The sequence below is a fragment of the Papio anubis genome, chromosome 17 (assembly GCF_008728515.1).
Source record: "Papio anubis isolate 15944 chromosome 17, Panubis1.0, whole genome shotgun sequence".
NCBI classification, from domain to species: Eukaryota; Metazoa; Chordata; class Mammalia; order Primates; family Cercopithecidae; genus Papio; species Papio anubis.
Window position 1 is genome coordinate 48,115,783 of NC_044992.1, and position 21,402 is coordinate 48,137,184.

A 21,402-nucleotide genomic window follows, 5' to 3' on the forward strand; every position below is an offset into this window, starting at 1 on the left:
GCAGTTTTACATATTTACACCTACTTTTAATTAGATGTAGATTAAAGAGTAGTTTGTGCAGAAATTTCTAGGGAAGGAGTAGAAACTTTTAGGTCATTGGGTCTTTGCCTTGGAAAGGGGTGGTAACTCAGGTGTTGCTATGGCAACGGTTAATTGACAGGGCATGCTGGTGGGCATGTCTGATTGGAAAGCTGTTTCTGTCCCCATCCTGTTTTAGCTAGCCCTCAATTTGGTCTGGTATCTGAGCCCCACCTCTGGAGTAGAGTCCCACCTTCTACCTCATTAGTATGCCCAGTAGGTATTCACTCAATGTGAGCTATTCCCAATGAAAGCAGTAAAAGTAATGAGGTAGAATGGGCTTGGTTAGTTGCACGGGGTACTTGTTACTTAGAATGCTTCTGGATGATCTAGAATCATAGAACGTTAAAACGAAAAGCAACCTTAGAGATGGTCTGATTAACCAACCCATTTTACTGCTTTAACACCTGAGACCCCAAGAACTTAATTGACTTGTTTAGGGCCACAGAAGCAGCTCAAGGCAGAGCCAGGGCTAAAACAACACATCTTCTGGTTTCCAGTTGGGGATTTATAACTAGGCAAGGGCCCGTGAATGCTAAAGACCCATGGTAGTAGTAGTAGGAACTTCGAGTTATTTTCAGTATTAAAAACAAACTCTAAATTTTTATCCCTTATTAGCATGTATGAAAACATGAAACTTCTTTGTTTTTGACTAGAAAAAAGGTAACTTGGCATGGTAACAAAGGTTACTCTATAATAATCCTAAACATGTCGTTGATATTTATAAATGTATGTATGAACAAAAATGAAGGAATTATTAAACTTTTTTAAGAAAGCCATTTGGGAAAAATACATATTTCAAGAAATAAAAAGATGCCTAGCCTAAGTATCCATCATCCAATGAGTAGATAGAGAAACTGTGGTGTATATATATATACCATGGAATACTACTCAGCTGTTAAAGAGAATGAAACAATGTCTTTTGCTGCAATTTGGATGGAGCTAGAGGCCATTATTCTGAGTGAAATGGAGTGGGAAATCACAGGAACCGAAAACAAAAAACCATGTTTTCACTTATAAGTGGAAGCTAAACTAAGTATGCAGATGCATATGGAGTGATATAATGGACTTTAGAGACTCAAAAGGTGGAGGGTGGGAACCAGGCCAGGAACAAAACACTACGCATTAGGTACGATGTATACTCCTCGGGTACGGGTGTACCAAAATCTCAGAATTCACCACCACTGTGTAATTCATCCATGTAACCAAAACCACTTGTACCCCAAAAGCTACTGAAATAAACAAATAAATAAACAAACAAATAAATATTTTTAAAAGCTGCTTTTTGGTGAGAAAGTTGGGAACTGCCATGTGGCAGTAATGGTGGGAGTCTCTCATGTGTAACAGGTTGATGCTGTGGACATGGTGGTTTCCACACTTGAGGACATCTGGTCCTCACAATAATCCTGAGACAAAAGCAAGGCAGAAAGTAATAACAAGCTAACTGAGACTGTAGGAAACCAAACTATAGGTGGGAAACCATTTTAGTAACAGGGAAATTGAGACTGAGAGGGAAGCAATTGGCCCAAAGGCCAAAGGCAAGTCTAAAAGTATATGTGTGTGTGTGTGTGTGTGTGTGTGTGTGTGTGTGTGTGTGTATCTCACCATACCTTTATTTTCCGCAAAGACCTAATTGCACTTAGATTTTTCTAAGATAAATAAGGACATGAATTAGGAATTAGTGGTTATCGTAGAAGTTTTGTTCTAATAGAAACTGTGTGTTTTTGCTCTCAGAATTGTGTGACTATTTCTGGTGTATAGAAAATACTACACTGTGGTCTGATATTTTAAGTATATTTCATTGTCATGATATTATATGTCACTTAGACTAGCAAACTTCTAATCATGGTCATGACTAATGTAAACCAATGTAAGCCCCATTTGAGGGCGCAATGAATACTCAATAAATGCTGATATTAATTCAAAATGGATTTTTTTGGAAGGCAGCATATAGGAAGAAATGGATGTATATGCTTCTCAAAATTGCTTTGCATTTTGAGCTCAGAATTTCAGATGACTTTGACTAGGATGATCAAATTATTTATACACACCAGCACAGTGATCAATTCATTTAGTCAATTAAGGAAGAAAGAAAAATCAATGTCAGAATCAATGGAAACTAAAATCCAGTATTTTAAAAACATTCTATTAATCTCTAGACTCTAGCATAGTGCTTGCACAGTGGATGTCTTCCAATAATATCTATTAAATAAATATCTGTTAAATAAAAAGATTCTATAAATGAACTACCACATTTTTTACTTTTTAACCTGTCACAAATAACCAGTGTCTATTTTTTCGATAAATTCCACTATGAGAGCTCTTATTCTGTTGGGGTAAATCTTGGATAGTGTGTTAACTTGCTGTTCAGGTTTAGGTAGGCATTCCACTTTCCCTAATGGGAAACATGAAAATAAATCATCACAAGGTCATATTTGCTAAGCCAGAATAAAGTTTATTAACAAATAGTCAAAATGGTTATTTCTCAAGAGTGATGAAATAGCCTAAAAGACAGAAAGGAGGTCTCCAACTGTACCGAAAGGAGCAAAGAATTAAGAAGATTCATCAAGACTTGGCCCCGGGGATTGGGATGGCCTTAGCCTTGATGTAGGCAGTAGTGAGTGCTGAAGCCTGGGTGGTGCAGAGGACATTGGGCAGCCACCTCACGGAACGTGTGCAGACTTGGCTGGTTAACAGCGGGGCTCGCAGGGACTCTCACAGCCAGGCTGAACATAGGTGGTCAGGTTGATCCCACTCAGGCCGGGAGTCGGGTGACAGTTGTTGAGCAGCCAGCAAGTTGGCACATAGGTATCAGGCTTGCAGCAGGGTGGGGGGCAGGTGTCACAGCAGATGGGCTGAAGGAGGCTGATCTCATGTGGGCAGGTGCTGGGTAGACAGACTCCACAGCGGCAGCTTTTATCAAAGGAGCAGAAGGTGGTGGCAGGGCCAGTGGGGACGCTGCAGGAGCGGAGAGCACAGCAATCCATAGCAATGGGAGGTGGGTTTTTGTTGAGTCGAGAGAAGTCCTTTGGTGTCTCGATGCTCCTCTCTTCTACCCTGGCTCTTATATACCCATCTCCCTGGGCGTCAGCCTATTACTGAGGGTTTTTTCCCCATGTTTCACTTTATAGCTATCTCCATAAAAACCGTCTAATTACTTAAGTGTTTATTACCTAAGATACACTGCTCACCTCATAAAAGAGATTTAGGTTGTTTTGTTGTCAAATTAGGACTCTTCACATTGCCAGTGTGTCACTACACAGAAAGCTTCATTCCAGTCTTCAAAGGTACCGGGCCATTATCTTCTAATCATTATACCCTCACTAATAATGGCTTGGTATGCCAGGCATCTGCAAACCTTTCCCACTTCTTTTGTTTACTTTTCAGATGAAGAGGACAAGTAAGCTTTTTGTTTGTTGTTCTACTAGTGACCAAAGGTTCTATGTGATCCTTTAGGCCCTCTGGCTGAAAAAGTGATATCACATTTTAGATTTATTATTTGTGGCTCCAAGAAATGAATGAAGATGAATGGATAGAATCTATAGAGAAATAGATTTTGGTTTTGTGTAAAGAGGCACTTTTTACAGAGCTGTAACAAATCATTTGTTCTCCATTTCTTTCAAATATGCTGTGAACGATAACTTGGTAAGAACCTGCAGGTGGGAATGAAGACCTGCATGGGTGACAAAGATGGGTGTCCTTTAAGCTCCATCCAACTGTGTTATAAATGAAGATTATTTATGACCAAAAATCTAGTTGTATTGGGCCATTCAGAAGCTAAATGGTGCAGTATTTCCCAGACTGAGTTCCGTGAACACCGGTTCCAAGGGACTTGAAAGGGTTCTCTGGTAAGTAAGTTTGGGAAAGGCTGAGTTCTTCATCGTTGGGCCTCTCGGAGCCTTTAATGTGCTAAGGTGCTCTACGACTTTTCAATACAAAGATAGAGCATATGTTTTTCTCCAAACTTACTTGACCGTGGACTGCTTTTTGTTTGTTTTCAGAGATTAGCTTTATAGGTCAGTGCTTTATGGAACATACTTGGGGAGATTTAGCAACAGCTTACAGCAAGCTTGTCCAACCTGCGGCATAGGTCACATGTGGCCCAGAATGGCCTTGAATGTAGCACAGCACAAATTTGTAAACTTTCTTAAAACATTATGAGATTTTTTGTGGTTTTTTTTTTTTCTTTTTTTTGCTCATCAGCTGTCATTAGTGTTAGTGTTTTTTACGTGTGGTCCAAGACAATTCTTCTTCTTTCAAAGTGGTCCAGGGAAGCCAAAACATCGAACACCCCCGTCTTATTTCCAGGCTCTGTGGTCCAGAATAGAGACATTTCCAAGTTTCATCTAAACCACTAAAACTCTAAAAATAAAGTTTTAAAAGTAGATGAAGGTAGAAAATTTAGTATGATTTAAAATTACTTTAGAATAGGAAAAATATTGAACTGGTAAAACCGTTAGAAATAGCTTACTTAGAAAGGTTTAAAAACATGTATATATTTTCTTGACCCATTTTTTCAGATAAGATGGCTCAAGTTCTAAAGACAAGTAGAAAATTGTACAATGCAGAGGAATCAAAAGCCAAATGAGATGCAAATCAACAAGATGATGGATTAAAAAAAATGCTTAGCATGAAACTGCTTTCATTTTAGCCATTTTCTTATTGGAATGATTTTGCAGTTTTGGATTCCTATGCTAGAATTTACATCTCTCTTAGATATTTACATATCAAAATTAGAATTTACATATCAAATGCTCATTGATTGAACACCTGCTGTACGTTGGGCATCATGCAAAAAGTCACAATAGGCTCCTGCCCTTACAGGGGTCATAGAAAAGAAGAGAGACACAGAGAAGTAAACCAGCAAACAATAACAAAGGATTGTACATTTAGATTTTCCAGGTTATGATATGAGAGTTTAGAGATAGAAGCTATAGACTTTACCTGGAAAACTTAGGAAGCCCTTCACAGAAGGAGAACATTTGTTTGGATCTTGAAGGGTGAAAAGGAGCTTAGCAGATAGAGATAAATAGGAAGGGGATTTCAGCCATTAAAACAAAATGCCACGGGGCACTCATGAGAGGACAAAAAGTGTTGCCTGGTTGAAGTATAGGTTCTGAATCTGTTGGAATGGAGGTGGAAAGATGGGTTAGTGCCATAGCATGAAGAATTTGTACTGTGCTTAGTATCCTACACTTAGGATTTTGAACTTTATCTTGTAGGCAATGGTCATTATCTAAGGGTTGCTGAACAGGTATGTGACATGACTAGATTTTGGAAATACACTGTAGTTTTTGAGGGGAGGTTCATCATGGTTATCATTGTCACTTACTAAGTATTAGGTAATGTGCTGAGTGCTTTGCATGCATTGTCTCATACAGTTCTTAGAACAACCTTATGATGATGTATGCAATGATATTATCCTTGCCCTTTGACAGACAAGGAACCTGAGGCACAGAGGGGCTAAGTAGCTAGTGAGTGAGTAGCTGGCATTTGAAGCCAAGTAGTGTGGCTTCAGATTTCATGGCCTTAATCACTGTGCCAGATTCCCTCTTGCTTTAGGGATATTGTCTGACTACAGTGCAGAGGACCCTCAAGATTAGTTGAGTGTAAGATTGGTAGGAAGGATGGGGCCAGGTCATTGAAGGTCTTGGGACCACAAGGGGAGTTGGGTTTAGATCTATTTTCGTAATCAAAAGACTATGCTGTAGAAAGGAGGTAATTTGAAGACAGGGACAATAATTAGGAAGCTATTTGGGTGTTCTAGAGGAGTAAGGAGTATCTTAGAAGATATCATAGTTTTGTGGAAATAGAGAAGAGGGACTTATCAGAGATTTCTTACCACATCATTCAGTTTTTAGGGACCACCATCTGGGTAGTACATCAGTTTCCACAATAAAATTAATATTTTTGTTTTTAAGGTAATGGGAACACTAATCCTCTGCTAACACTTTGCACGTATTGGATGTATACCATGTGTCAGGCATGGTGCTAAGTATTATTGTGTATCTTCTTATATCTTACAGCCTTTAAGATCACTATGGGGTACACAGTTACTGCACCCATTTCACAGATGATGAAACCAAGAGTAAGGATATTAAGTAATAATGTTAAAGTCACACCGAATGATGGCTCACCTGATAGCAATCGCTTGCACGAAATCAATACTTTTGTGGAATTAAATTTTATGTAACTGTAGATTATGCTCATGTACTTTTAAAATTTATTAATGTCTTCAACAAAATGTCTAAGACTATGCTAGGTGCTAAGCATAGAGCAATAAACAGGTCAGATAAGGTCCTTGTTGTCAAGGTGTTAATTCTAGTGGGAGAAACAGACAATAAAAAACTAAGAAATGAATAAATAAGAACTCCAGAGAAGTGCTGGGGAGTGTACCTACCTTAATTAGAGTGGTCAGAGTGGCTGGACTACAGTGAAGAGAAGGAATGTATAGGAAATGAGGATACAGAAGGTGGCAGGTGGCAGGGCGTGTAGGACTTTTTAGTTGTTCTACACAGTTTAGATTTTACTCTAAGGGTGTTGAAATCCACTGGATGACTTCGAGAAGGGAGTGATAAGGTGCGATTTATGTTCAAAGGAAAATGAACTGCAGCAGAGCAAAGTGGAAACTGGCACGACTAGAAAGTGTGAGGATAGACAGTTGATGCCAGTTTTTGATGAACTGTTAAGAGGTGGTAGAGTTTGGAAGCCCTTTTGAAAGTGGAGATGAAAGGTCATGCTGATTGAGAGGATGCGTGGAGCCAAGGATCATATCTAGGTGTCAGATTTACTCATGAAAAAGCCTGCTGTCTGGAGTGATAGGAAAGGGATTGGAGATGAATTTAGTTTGGGACCTACAGACAAAGCGTCCTGAAGCCGTGAGGGGAAGCCCAGCTGGAGGTGAAGATTTGGGAGGCTCCAACATATGGGAAAAATTTTGCTTTTTTTATGAGATAGTCACTTTTATGTGCGTTAGTCATGTTTTGCTGTGAGCCACTTTGTGCCTTACCAACATCCATCTCCCAACAACTCAGTGAATTTCTGGGTGGCTGTTGGGAAACGCCTTCCACAGTGGCACCTCCTGAGTCAGCAGGGGTGTTAGGAAGCTTCACACCTCAGGGCCACTCAATTTTCCTAAAGCCTGTTGGAATTCTTCATCCCTTCACAAAAGCAGGATATAGAAACCTTTAAAGTTTGTCATCCTAATAAAAATGCCTAGTAAGTAAAAACATGTGGTCTTCATTTCCTGAATTGCATGATCTTTGAAACTGCCAGTGCATTCATTCCTTTGTAATATAGATTGAAAGAAAGAATGGCTGGTATCAGGGCTGCCATTGATATCAATGTATTCTTTGTTTACTGTGCTATTTGCTGAGCATTCACGCAAAGGATTCTGGGCTTGGGTTAAATGGTGAACTTTGGGAGTTTTTTCCAGTTGCATCAGATTGTTTCTTTTTTTCCAGTTTGTGGGTATAGTCAAGCCTGATATATCTCTTGCCACCTTTATTAGCTTGCACTAAAAATTACCCCCAAATTGAATTTCTTTTCAAGGAAATAGTGGTGTTTTCCACTTGAGGGCATCTGATAGTCTCTATAGTTGTCATCTGGCAACATGCAGAGCTGATCTCATAGCTTTCAGTCACGTGGCACATGCAACATTCTTGCAAGTGGTTGCTTAGCCAGCTGGCTGGAAGTGTTACCTATTTCTTCCTGGGAACCCTAGGCTCTCAGTTTAATTCTCATGTATTGTTGTAGGCTGTGGAGTATACAGATAGTAACAGATAATTATGTATGATTAATATATAAAAATATGTATTAACTAAATTAATCTGTTTAGGAAAATAGACACTCAATAAAATTTGAGTACCTACTATATGCCAGGCACTGGTGAAATAAAATTTGAAGCTGCCTACTATGTGAAATATTGAGATATTTAAACTTATAATTATTCTAGAGTAAGCTTTGGAATTTTCATCCTTGGAATTATTTTCTAGCAATAGTTGTACTTTACAATTTTATTTTGAATCAGAGACTTTTTTCTCAATTGATTACATAAATCCGACTCCTGCATTGAATTAAGTAATCACTGTTTTTCCAAAGAACTCCTGTAGTACTCAAAATTTTTTGAAATTAAGAGACTTAATTGTTATGTATTTAAATATTAGCTGACACTAGGGTTTAAAATATACTTTGAGTTTTTAACTTATTTTACTAAACATATAGTTGACTATATGAAAAGAGCAAACTCTCATACAGAATTTTCTGTGTAACAGATTTTTTAAAAAAGTGCATTACATGCATCATGTCATTTAATTCTTACCACAGCCCTATGAGGCTGGTATTAAAGCTATCCTCTCTTTTATACCTAAAGGAAACTGAGGCATAGAGCAGTTAAGTAAGTTGCTCAAGGTCAATAGCTGGTAAGTGGTGGAATTAAAATCTGAACCAAGGCCATCTGGCTCCATAGTCTATGTTCTTAGTCACTATACATTAATCTATAATCTCTCTATTATTGATTATTACATTTTTCAAGAGAAAATACATAACTTGGTTTATTTCAACCAATCTCTGTTGAGCACCTGGTATTTGCTTTGTACTGTGCTAGGAGACTGAGGACATTCAAGGACAAGCAGGACATGGTGTACCCTTAAATATCATAGAATTTACTGGGATTCTCAGGGTACACAGGGCTTGAATGCAAGGCAGAGGAGTAGGAAAGGCATTCCAGCTGTAAGGAACAGCAGCAGTAAATGCATAGAAGAAGCGGAAAAGAACAAATGGTTGTTAGGAAGCCGTGAATAGTGCAGTGTGTCTAGAGAACCATTGTGTGAGATAAAAGCAAGAAGTAGAGTCTTGACCCCAGGATGAGGAGTTTGAACTTGAATTAAGTAGACCCATGGAGAACGACTGGTATATATTTTTCTAAGGCAGGGAACTTACCTCTTTAACTCCTTCATTTGTAAATATGGCTAATGTTACTATCACATTGATAGGATGTTTAAAGAATAAATTAAAGAAAGCATTAAAATGTGCAATGCAGTGCCTGGAACATAGTAAGTCCTCAGTAAATGATTCTAATAGGTGTGATGGTTGTTACTAAATAAGCAGAGGGAGGCTGGAGCTTTTTTTTCCCTGACATTTTCAGGTATTCTTTCTCTCCAACAATAGGGCATCTAGGGCTAAATTTGGGAGTTTAGTTTTTAGGTTTCTCAGGCCTGGGAAGCCTGCCTGTTGATAGTCTTCATTATAGTTTTTGTAACCAGTGAAGACCCCACCTCCACAAAGGGCACTGTGCCCCTCGACCTTGCTTTGCTGGAGCCCTGTGAGATCACTGGGAAGTAGTGTGTGCTCCTCATGTCCTCTCTACCACGTTGCCTTTTTCAGGAGGCAGCCATCACAAATGCCTAGCAGGATTTATTACTCAGAGGGGACTAAAGAAGTGCTCTATCTGCTTGAGCGTAACTTCTTCCTCATTCTGTCTTTCTGATCACTCTCTGTGATTTACATGAAGTGATACAATTTATATTCTGATACAGTTAGGAATTTCCTCTGTAGAATAAGATGTATTGCAACAGCTTGTAATCATAGCTGGTCAGTTTTCCTGAGTGGAAATTTGACTTCTGAGTTCATTGGGATGAAAAGAGCAGAAAGGAGGAAGATAACATGAGGAAAACGTTCCCACAAATATTAAGCGTGTTTTGATTTTTGAGAGTACACAACGCTCAGTGCTGGAGGTGAAGATTTGGAAGGCTTCAACACACAGATGAAAATTTTGGTTACTATGAAGCGCTTGAACTGAGAATGAGATGATCATTTTGTGTGATTCATTTTATTCTAGTGAACCACAACAACATCTTAAGCAATGCTTTTTCCTATTTTAAAGCTATTTTCCACACATGACTATCTGGCTCATGCTATTCTCTCCACAACCAAAAGGGGCTTTCTGCTCCTGAAGACATATACGTTTGAATGGAGAGAGGAATAGAAAAATAAAATTTTGAGCTTTCTATATGCAGGCATATTACTATTAATAACCTTATTTATTATTCACAGCAATACTGTGACATAATAGAACTTGTTTGATATACAATACAAAGCCTTGAGCTTCTGAGAATATTTGTCTAAGGTCACAGTGAGTGAGAGTAGATTTGGGATTTTAAACTCAGGTCTTCTGATTCCTTTCTCATCCCACTCTCTGTCCCTTCCTACAGTTAAAAACGTCTTTAGGGTGATCAAATTGTTAACCTATACTCAAACACAATAGCAGTCCCCAGGCTTTTTGACACAAGGGGACTGGTTTCATGGAGGACAATTTTTCCACGGACTGTGGGTGGGATGGGAGTGGGATGGTTTTGGGATGAAACTGTCCCATCTCAGACAGATTCTCACAAGGAGTGTGCAACCTGGATCCCTCGCATGTGCAGTTCACAGTAGGCTTTGCGCTCCTATGAAAATCGAATGCTGCCGCCGATCTGCTGATCTGACAGAAGGCGGAGCTCAGGCGGGAATACTTGCTCCTCTGCTGCTCACCTCCTGCTGTGTGATCCAGTTCCTAACAGGCCAGGGACAGCTATCGCTCCGCAGCCCGGGACTTGGGGACCCCTGAAAAACAACATGACAAGTTTGTTTTGCTTAGTACGTGTTAACACACAAAGCAAGTGTTTCGTATTACTTCTAATCTCAGCTTCCAGTTCCCTCTAACTTCTATCTGTGGCTTTTGTGCAGCTCTCTTTCCGTTTGGCCTTGTCTGATCACTAAACCAACAAGTGTAGGAATAAAGGGTAAAAACGTTAACCTCAGAGTTGCCGAATTCTATCTCTAGGATTCTATTGTTTTGTCTCCCTCAACCTCTCCTGAATAGAGAACCTTGAATTTCCTTCTTTTAAGAGCCTTTTTGTGGCTGTTGCTGTCAACCTCTGTCATCTCCAGCTCTTCTCTAACTTCCTCATGCTTCCTGGCTTCAGTTGCAAATCCTGAGTTCTTTCCCTTCTTCCTACCGTGAGCTTATCAGCCCACGAGGATCTTTTTTTTTCAGGGTCACAGGTGTCATATTTTGAACAAGTCAGTACTGTCTTAGAGTTAACATAATTGTAGTTCTTTACTGTGACCCCATTCGGAAAAAGACTTCTCTGATCCTTTTGGGAAAATATTTGGTGTGTTTCATTCATGCAACTAAAATAAATAAGATACTAAAAAATTGAGAAAGCAAAAGTCTTGACATTTTGTATATTAAGTGTTAACCCATTAAAAGCCAGGGATTTTGATTTTCGTGTTGTGTAGTGTACCAGTCCTGTTTCTCTATGTCATATTTGTAATGCAGGAACAAAGAAGAACAAAGAGAACATGCTTAGAAATGAATAGGCCAACATAGGCTCATAATACTTGGTGCTTTGGATTAGTCTCTCTCAACCTCACAAAACGATTTTACTAAACTCTAAATCTCCAGTCTTACCTAAGGCTTTCATGCTTTAGTTGATGTGATGATTCAACATTTTCTCCCTTCAAGTTTCTCAAAATCCCTTTGTGTCTTTGAGCTTTTAAAACTAATTCTGTCTAATGGCATTTAACAGAATAATCATGATGGACAATAGGTTTCTTAAGTCAGAGTTATGATTTGGGGGATAAATCAGTCGTTAACAAAGGGCCGTCTGCAGTCAGGTGTCTGGGCACATCCCACTTTTCATGGAAGGCTTTTGGTAGAAAAGGTGGAACTTTCTTAACTACAGAGCTTAACGTTGCCAAGTAATCTTTCTAGTTTCTCAGTTGGATTCTGTCAGGCCTAAAATGCTGTAATTCTCTGACTACCATCTCCAAAGCTCTGAGATAATTTTTTTCCCATATCCACTATGGTGATTAATGAAAGGGAGTAAGTGAACATTCTGTACAAATGGCTCACTAAATAATCGAATTTTCCAAAGGCAATAAGAGTATAACAGTTAGGGTCCCACAGGAGGTGAGAACCAAATGCTGTTTTTTCTATTGAATAAAATTTGTATGAAGAATTTTTAAGTTGTTCACTAGAGAACTGAAAGGATTGAAAGAGGACTCTAAAATATCACAAATGTGGAAACTGCAGAAAGTCCTGGTTTTCAAGGGAAGCTTTAAAGGCCTAGCTTTAAATGTAAGAGGCAAGGAATTAAACCTTAGAGAGGCGGATGTCCTGTAGAGCTGAAACTGTTGTTTTAAGAGAGGACTGGTTAGTCCTGGTGACCCTGGAAAGGAGACAATGAAGCTGGTTCTACAAGTGTTGAGAAAACTGCAAACTGAATTCGTGTGCTGCCATGGGCAGGATCTGCACCTGCTGGACTGAGAAGTGTGACTTGGGGCGATTATCCTGGGATCTGCTTAGCATACAGGAAGCCCCAAATGGAGCAGAAAGAAGGAACAAATCTCACCTTACTCTTCCAGCTTTGCAGTTTTCCTCTGTCGCCCCCTAGTGGAAAAGCCTAACAGAACAATGGGCAAAGTCACGCTGTGTTTTGCAGAGTACAGAAAGCAGGTCTTGGAGCCGAGAAATAGGAACGTAATGGCACAAAGGGGAACTTATTCTGAAGCCCACAGCTGCCCAGAGAGATATCCTTAGATCTACTGAATCTCCCAACACCAATCTTTACTTCCAATTCCTTAACTTCGTGGTCTCATCATGAATTTTGGGGTCAGAGTTGGGTTTGTATTTCTGTGTTTTACTTATGAACAAACTATTGAACTGCCTTTAGGTTTGATTTCCTCATCTACGAAGGTAAGGTAACAGTATCTATTTTACAGGATTGATGTAAGTACTCAATGAAATTAAGTTCATATGACACTTACTTAGCTTGGGATATAGCATACAGCAGTGGCCCCCAACCTTTTTGGCATGAGGGACCGGCTTCAAGAAAGACAATTTTTCCATGGACTGGGGAGGTCAGTAGGGTTGGTTCAGGATAAGTCAAGTGCATTACATTTATTGTGCACTTTATTTCTATTATTATTATAGTGTAACATAGAATGAGATAATTATACAACTCACCATCGTGTAGAATCGATGGGAGCCCTGAGCTTGTTTTCCTGCAACTAGATGGTCCCACCTGTGAGTGATAGGAGACAGTGACATATCATCAGGCATTAGAGTCTCATAAGGAGCCCACAGCCTAGATCCCTCACATGCACAGTTCACAATAGGGTTTGTGCTTCTGTGAGAATCTAATCCCACTGCTGATCTGACAGGAGACAGAGCTCAGGCAGTAATGCTTCTGGTCGGTGGCTTACCTCCTGCTGTGCTGCCTGGTTCCTAACAGGCCACGGACTGGTACCGGTCCACTGCCCAGGGGTTGGGGACCCTTGCCTTAATAGATTGCTCCTATGCACATCCAGCCTTATAGTTTGGTGGGTGGATAACACCCAGTTAAGCATGAGAAGCTCAGGTTGCACAGTCATTCCATTTTTTCTAGTTCTTGCCCACTAGCAAGCTGGAAGTAGTTTTTTAAAAGGACAGTAGTTATTTTCAGAGGAGGGCATGGATTTTCTCCAAAACCTTAGAAGTCTGACCTATAATTCTTCTATTGCTGCTTGCCAGAGGCTACATACAGTGAGCCTGTATTTTCCATAGACACTTCAAATACGGTTGGATGTGCTGGTTATAAGGCTCAAATGAAATAGCAGCTTGAATTATAGCTGGGACTTTTCTGTTTCCTTTCTTCCTTTTTCTTCCTTTTTCTTCCTTTCTTCCTTTCTTCCTTTTTCTTCCTTTCTTCCTTTCTTCCTTTCTTCCTTTCTTCCTTTCTTCCTTTTTCTTTCTTTCTTTCTTTCTTTCTTTCTTTCTTTCTTTCTTTCTAATGGAGTCTTGCTCTGTCGCCCAGGCTGGAGTGCAGTGGCATGATCTGGGCTCATTGCAACCTCCGCCTACCAGGTTCAAGCAATTCTCCTGCCTCAGCCTCCCAAGTTGCTGGGATTATAGGTGCCCACCACCACACCCATAGCTGGGACTTTTTAGAGCCTTCTCTTGCTCTTGTCCCCCCTAAAACCTAGCAGCATTTTGAGTTATTCATTAAGTGGGTTGAAATAACACACTCAAATATGGTATATATTGACCCCCAAATACAAAAATGCCCACCAAGAGTTGTGCCTTTTTAGTTGAAGTTAGCTTAAAATACAGCAGTTTTTCTTTCACCTTGGAAAGGATATCTCAATATGTTCCAGACAGTTGGACTCCAGGAAACTTCACTGAGGTGATGAGCTTTTTAATTTTTGTAGAGTTTGTTTCTTGCCCTGGAGTTCATTAATGTTTTATCAAGTCCTCTAAGGTACTTGTCACTTCCTGCTCATCAAATGTAACCAGCATGATGTCATAGATGTAGTGGACTGCTATGATGTTGTGTGGAAAGTCAAGATGATTAATATCATGAGTATATTAGGACAGAGAGCAGGATAGTTGACATAGCCCTGAGGCAATGCTTGGAATGTTACTGTTGGCCATGCCAGGTCAAAGAAAAGTACTTCTGGTCGCCCTGATACAGAGAAAAATGCATTTTCATGTCAATAGGTGCATACCAGGTGCCAGGGGTTGTCTTAATTTGCTCCATTCAAGATACAACATTTGGGACATCTTCTCCGGTTGAGGTCACCACCTGAATTCATTTAAAATAATAATAATATATAATTGTTCTGTTATACTCCAGGGTTTATCTGCTTTGTCCATAGGATAAACAAGCTCAGTGGGGAGATGGTAGGTATCACAATCCAGCTTTTTCCAAGTCTCTGATAATGGAACCCATCTTCAAAATTTTCCCATCAATATAGTACTATTTTTTTATTTACCATTCTTGTGTCAAGGGAAACTCCTGGGGGCTTCAACTTGACCCCTTTTCCAAATGAGCCTTATTCCTCAGGCCAGTGTGCCAATGTGGGGATTCTGCCAGTTGTCAAACATGATAATTCCAATTATACTTTCACAAATTGTGTGATTATTCTGCAGGCCCACTGGGTCTACTGTGATTCAGACGTAGACCAAGATTCTAACTATCATCTGGCTACCAAAAGTCACCACTTTTTTTTTTGGAGGGCCAGTGGCATTTGGGTCTCTAGAAATTAGAGTCAACTTAATGTCTAATAGTTCCTGTGATTGGCAGAATTTCAGCCTCCAAGGCCTCTGAGCCCTTGTCATGACCATGGCTATGTTTTGCTACATAACAAAAGGGACATTTCAAATGTAATTAAGGTTACTAATCAGTTGACTTCAAGATAGTGAGAGTATCCTGAATTATCCAGGTGCATCCAGTGTAACTATATGTGCCCTTAAAAGCAGAACATTTTCTTCTAGCTGAGAGCAGAAGAGGACATTGGAGAGGGAAGCGGGGGTAGGGTAGGAAATCAGAGAGATTCAAAGTATAACATGAACTTGACCTACCATTGCTGTTTTGAAGATGGAGGGGACTATATTAAAATGTGAGAAGGAAGGACTATATTAAAATGTGAGAAGGAAATGAATCCTGCCAACAAAACAATTCCTGGAAGAAAACTAAGCCTCAGATGAGAATCAGCTGATACTTTGGTTTTATTCCCGTAAGACCAAGAGCAAAGAATCTCACCATGCCCTGCTGTACTCCTGACCCACAAAATCTGTGAGATAATACATTTGTGTTGTTTTTGGTTGCCAATTTTGTGGTAATTTGTTAGAGGAGCAATTGGAAACTAATCCCCCGAAGATCTGAGTATAGTTATCAACCAACATTTTAATACGCCTCTCCTTAATTTCATTCCAAGGATACCATAATAAACTAACTACTGACAGATCCCTGTGGGTCAAAGCATTCTGGCTCCCACTATATCTCTATTTCTCTTTACAGTGAAGGTACAGTTGTCTCTCAGTGTACTGGGTGGGGAGGATTTTTTCCAGGTCTCCTGTATATACAAAATCTGCTCATACTCAAGTCTCACACTCAGCCCTGTGGAGTGTTTATGAAAAGTCAGCCTTCCATATATGCAAGTTTTGCATCTTGAGAATACTGTATCTCAATCAGTGTTTGGTTGAAAAAATTCTGTGTGTAAGTGGACCCATGCAATTCAAACAGGCCAACTGCACTTACTTTTACTTTGGTAGTCAAGTTTTGTGACTTAACTTCCACTGCTCTGAGATCCTATTATCTCTACTGAAATCAAAGAGAGAGAGAGTGTCTCCACCATCATACCTAGGCTACTGCAAGAGTCCCCTATGAATATAAAAGCCTTGGGTGAAGGCAGTTTTCTCTGGGACCTGTGGGAAGTTACTTGGCGATGCGTATGTGTGCAGTGTCATATGATAAATCTTCTCCAAAATTCCTATCTCCTTAAGTCTTTGATTCCTTTCCTTTACATTATGTCAAAAAAGTCCCGACACCTGAGCATCAGTAAACATAGACCATTATTGATTTCAAGTTTAAGCCAACAAACCGAATAATTCTTTGTACAACAATTTTACATCCAGAATCTTTAAGTGTAATCACATCATTTAGGCATTCCTTACACACAACTTCCCCAAGTGAGATTATTAGAGTGAGACCGTGTTATATTCCATCTTCTTTGCTTTACTACCCTAAAAATACACTTACACATATTCCTCAGGTTTCTGCTAATACATAATAATGCAATAATGCTTTTTAAAAATACACTTTATTTTCCAGAGTAGTTTTGGGTTCACAGCAAAATCAAGCAGGAGGCACACAGGTTTCCTATATACCCCCTGTTTTCACACCTGTGTAGCTTCCCCTATTATCAACATCCCCTGCTAGGGTGATACATTTTTTATAATTGATAAATCTACATTGACACATAATCACCTAGAGTCCAAGTTTTCATTTGGGTTCACTTTTGTTGTTCATTTTATGGGTTTAGATAAATACATAATTTGTACCCACCTTACAGTATCATACAGAATGGTTTCACTGCCCTCAAATCCTTTTTTGTTGTTCCTTTTCCACCCCTTTTACCCATAACCCCTGGCAACCACTCATTTTTTTTAGTCTTCATAGTTTTACCTTTTTCAGAATGTCATATACTTGGAGTCATACAGTATACAGCCTTTTCAAATTGGCTTCTTTCATTTAGTCATATGCATTTAAATCTCATCTATGTCTTTTCATGGCTTGATAACTCATTTCTTTTCAGTGCTAAATAATATTTCATTGTCTGGATGTACCACAGTTTATCCATTCTCCTACTGAAGGGCATCTTGGTTGTTTTCAAGTTTGGACAATTATGAATAAAGCTACTTTAAACATCCATAGGCAGGTTTCTGAGTGGACATATGTTTTCAACTTTTTAAGGTATATACCAAGTTGTATGCTTGCTGGATTGTATGGTGAGAATATGTTTAGTTTTGTGAGAAACCACCAAACTGCCTTGCAAAGTGGCTGTACCATTTTCCATTCCCTCCAGCAATGAATGAGAGTTCCTACTGCTCCATAATCTTGTCAGCATTTGGTGTTGTCAGTATTCTGGATTTTGGCCTATGGCATGTTTTTTCATGTATGAGCTATTTTTCCTGGATGATACATCATATTTGCCTTATGGAGCATCTGAAATTTGATCAGAAGTACAGGACTAGTAGGAAAAAGATATAGTTATGGTGGCTATTCAGGACGATAGGAATTCCATATAAGTACCTTTCCCAAGTGAGATTATTAGAGGATTTTCCAGCAGTGGACAGCTGTTCTCATCAGACTCAGGGGGGAAATCTATTTTTACTGGTCAAAGAAGCTCAGAATGACTTGGAGATTCAAGATCCTCAGCCCCCTTTGAGTTCAGATGGAAACCCTTATGCCAGGTTTCAATTCTAAAACTTCTTCCTTGTCAAACCCCTAACTTTCACATGACAGTCTTGTTGAAGCTGTGAATTCAACTTACCTTTCAATTGTGCAACTCACACAATTAAATTTAGTTAGTGTTTAATATGGGACAGTACCAGTCCTGTGGCTATAAGAAACAAGTGATTATTTTAGGGCTGCTGCTGAATCTTTTCTGGATCTCTGATTATGACTTGACATGAGATATTAAAGTCTTGAATTTGCCATTTTTCTTTCTGAAAGCACGCAGTACACTCAGAAGACATCCTCCACAACAACGCTTATAATCATCATGACTGTCTTAAGAGTCAAGAGCAGCAGCAACTTGGGCTCCCAAGCCACTTATTTCAATAGGTACTTTATTTAAACAACCAAAGTAATAATGGTGATGCTATTGCATGCGATGCATTTCATTTTTCATTGGCAAGGAGTTTAACACTGGGTTCAAGCTCAGGGACTTTGCCAAAGCAATCCCCAACTCCCATCTATGAAGGTCGATTTTCCAGGACCACTCCTGGTAACAACTTTTCTGTCAGTCAGCACCTAATGAGGAGACAAAATCCATGCCAATTATTTGAACATGGAAGTAGCAACTACAGGAAGCAGCTACTGACCCAAGGGTTGAAGGAACAAAGGAAGAGTTAGGAGTTTTTAAAATGTATACATTTAGAGGCTGGGTCCTGCAGAACTGACAGTCATATTTTTTCTTCACATATTCTGATGTCTCTGAACTAGGAGGATAGTCCCAGTGGATCTGACTCAGAACTCTGAGGACGGGGTGCTGGCTGGCTGGAGCAAGGCCTAACATGGAGAGCTGGAAAAGCAACAATGTGGCTTGCAGATTTCATCACTAACATCACAAAGCTGAGTATAGTAGGGAGGGTGTGGAGTTCTGAGACCGCAACTTAACCAGCAGCACAGAGTAACTTATTCTGAAGCCCACAGTCTCCGAAATAGCCGTCTTTAAATCTTATAAACTTTCCCACACTTTCCTTTATATCCATTTTCTTAATTTCATTCTCTCCATAAATTTTGGAGTCGGCAGAGTTGCATTCAGATTCAGTTTTGTTTCTAAACTTATGAGCTATGTGACTGTAAGCAAGCTATTTAACTTCTTTTAGACTTACTTATCTATAAGCCAGGATCGCAATATCTATTTCACAGGATTGGTGTAGATGTTATGTGAAGCAAAGTTCGCATGATGTGTACTTGGCATATGCACAGCGTGTGGTACTAGCAAGGCCACGCTGGTTCACCTCCTTCCCCTTCAGATGTGTCTTCTCCATCACTCTTCCTCCTTTTCTTTCAGCCTCTCGTACCTAGCCTTTTTCACTGTGTCTTCTCTCTGTCTTTTCTCCTCTATTTTGTTCTCTTCTCCCCCTTTTCATTCTTGTCTCCATCCTTTAATACTCTAATTCATCTTGCTTCATCCCTTTCATTGTCCACCTACCCTTACATGGCCAATGATCCTCAATAAAAGAAAGGCTCCCACGTTTGCTTTGGACTTGGAAATGTATGTCTTTTTACCATTACTTAACTGTTTAGTGCACCTTATATCTTCTTTGGTGTCATATATAGAAAATTGCCATTTTGAGAGCTTATTGCAATTTATCGCATAGTGTAATGGAGTGCAGTAGCACGATCTCAGCTCACTGAAACCTCCGTCTCTCAGGTTCAAGCGATTCTCCTGCCTCAGCCTCCCAAGTAGTTGGGACTACAGGCATACATCACCACGCCCAGTAATTTTTTTTTTTTTTTGTATTTTTAGTAGAGACAGGGTTTCACCATGTTGCCCAGGCTGGTCTCAAACTCGTGAGCTCAGGTTATCCGCCCGCTTCAGGCTCCCAGATTGCTAGGATTACAGGTGTGTACCACTGCTCCTGGCCTCAAGTAGACATTCTTTTCTTTTTTTTTCTTTTTTGAGACGGAGTCTTGCTCTGTCACCCAGGCTGGAGTGCAGTGGCGCGATCTTGGCTCACTGCAAGCTCTGCCTCCTGGGTTCACCCGCCATCCTCCTGCCTCAGCCTCCTGGGTAGCTGGGACTACAGGTGCCCACCACCACGCCTGGCAAATTTTTGTATTTTTAGTAGAGACGGGGTTTCACCGTGTTAGCCAGGATGGTCTCGATCTCCTGACCTCATGATCCACCTGCCTTGGCCTCCCAAAGTGCTGGGATTACAGGTGTGAGCCACCGCGCCCAGCCTCAAGTAGACATTCTTGAATTATAAGCAGTTAAACCAGGTGATGTACAAGTGAAAACAAATACAATGGTTTCTTTGCCTAGTATATACTATTTATTAAGAAATGACAGAAGACATTGTATTACAGATATAACTGAAATATCCAGCAGGCAAGATCATTATGATCCAAAAATCAAGGGATGGATCAGATGTTAAAATGTAGAAAGTCCAGCCTACTTCTTAGAAGCTGAATGTTGGGTAATGAGCTTCCATTCTCTCTGGTGACACTTGAGGAATGTCACCTGGCTATAATTTGGTGTCTTTGATGTTGCAAAAACTTTTAGGTAAACAAGATAAATATGGATTATAAAGCATAGAAACATTAGACTTGTGGATAGCTCTCATGGATAAATTCCACAACATGTCAGTAATTTTTAATCCTGCAGAAATATCAGAAATAGTATATCCCAAGCAAACTGATGATCAGCAGGTGACTTTGTAGCATTTCTGTGTCCGCAGTGAAGAGTCCAGGTATTCACTGTAGAATGGAATCAGATAGAATTGTGAACTCTTATACTTAGTAGTCTCCATCACAGACAATGCAAAGTCCGAGAACTTGTTAGTGGTCCAGGGGTGGTCAAGGGATGAACAGTTCAGAGATACTGTGACGTAGGCAATTGAAAATAAGCAAACTGGCTTTCAGCAAATGGGCTCACAGCAGCAGACTGGGCGGCAGCAGGACTGTCCACAGTAGGACGGGCGGCAGCAGGAGGCCTCGGCGTGGTGCAGCTGGCAGCAGGATGGGGGTGTGCAGCTCACCACACAGCAGGGGGGCAGGTAGGTGCCCTCCACACGGCAGTCTGGGCGGCACCACCTGATACGGGTGCTCACGGATCCACTGCTGCCCTCTTGGCCATAGCCGATGCCACCACCAATGCCATAGCTGGTTCCGCAGGAGCTGGTCTGGCAGCAGCTTGGCTGGCAGCAGCTGGTCTCACAGCAGCTTGGCTGGCAGCAGCTGGAGCCACAGGTCCCACTGGTTTTGAAGCTGGGAAATCCGCAGAAGCTGGTCTGGCAGCAGCTTGGCTGGCAGCAGCTGGTCTCACAGCAGCTTGGCTGGCAGCAGCTAGTTTCACAGCAGCTTGGCTGGCAGCAGCTGGAGCCACAAGTCCCACTGGTTGAGAAGCTGGGAAACCCACAGAAGCTGGTCTGGCAGCAGCTTGGCTGGCAGCAGCTGGTCTCACAGCAGCGTGGCTGGCAGGAGCTGGTCTCACAGCAGCTTGGCTGGCAGCAGCTGGGGCCGCAGGTCCCACTGGTAGAGAAGCTGGGATATCCACAGGGGCTGG

General features: G+C 40.5%; 2 protein-coding genes across 2 annotated transcripts in view; both read right to left on the reverse strand.

The window, feature by feature from the left end:
• Positions 1-2,512: 2,512 nt before the first annotated feature.
• LOC103878831 (keratin-associated protein 3-1) lies at positions 2,513-4,536 on the reverse strand. Its single transcript, XM_009190573.3, has one exon. It carries the CDS (start codon positions 3,063-3,065, stop codon positions 2,769-2,771), a length of 297 nt encoding a protein of 98 aa, XP_009188837.1. The 5' UTR covers positions 3,066-4,536; the 3' UTR covers positions 2,513-2,768.
• Positions 4,537-20,147: 15,611 nt separating this feature from the next.
• The window catches only part of LOC101018659 (keratin-associated protein 1-1), a 48,884-nt gene continuing 47,629 nt past the window's right edge, over positions 20,148-21,402 (reverse strand). The window contains exon 3 of the mRNA XM_031657094.1: positions 20,148-21,368. Coding sequence (XP_031512954.1) covers positions 20,756-21,368 — 613 coding nt within the window. The 3' untranslated portion in view covers positions 20,148-20,755. The remainder of the gene's footprint in view (positions 21,369-21,402) is intronic.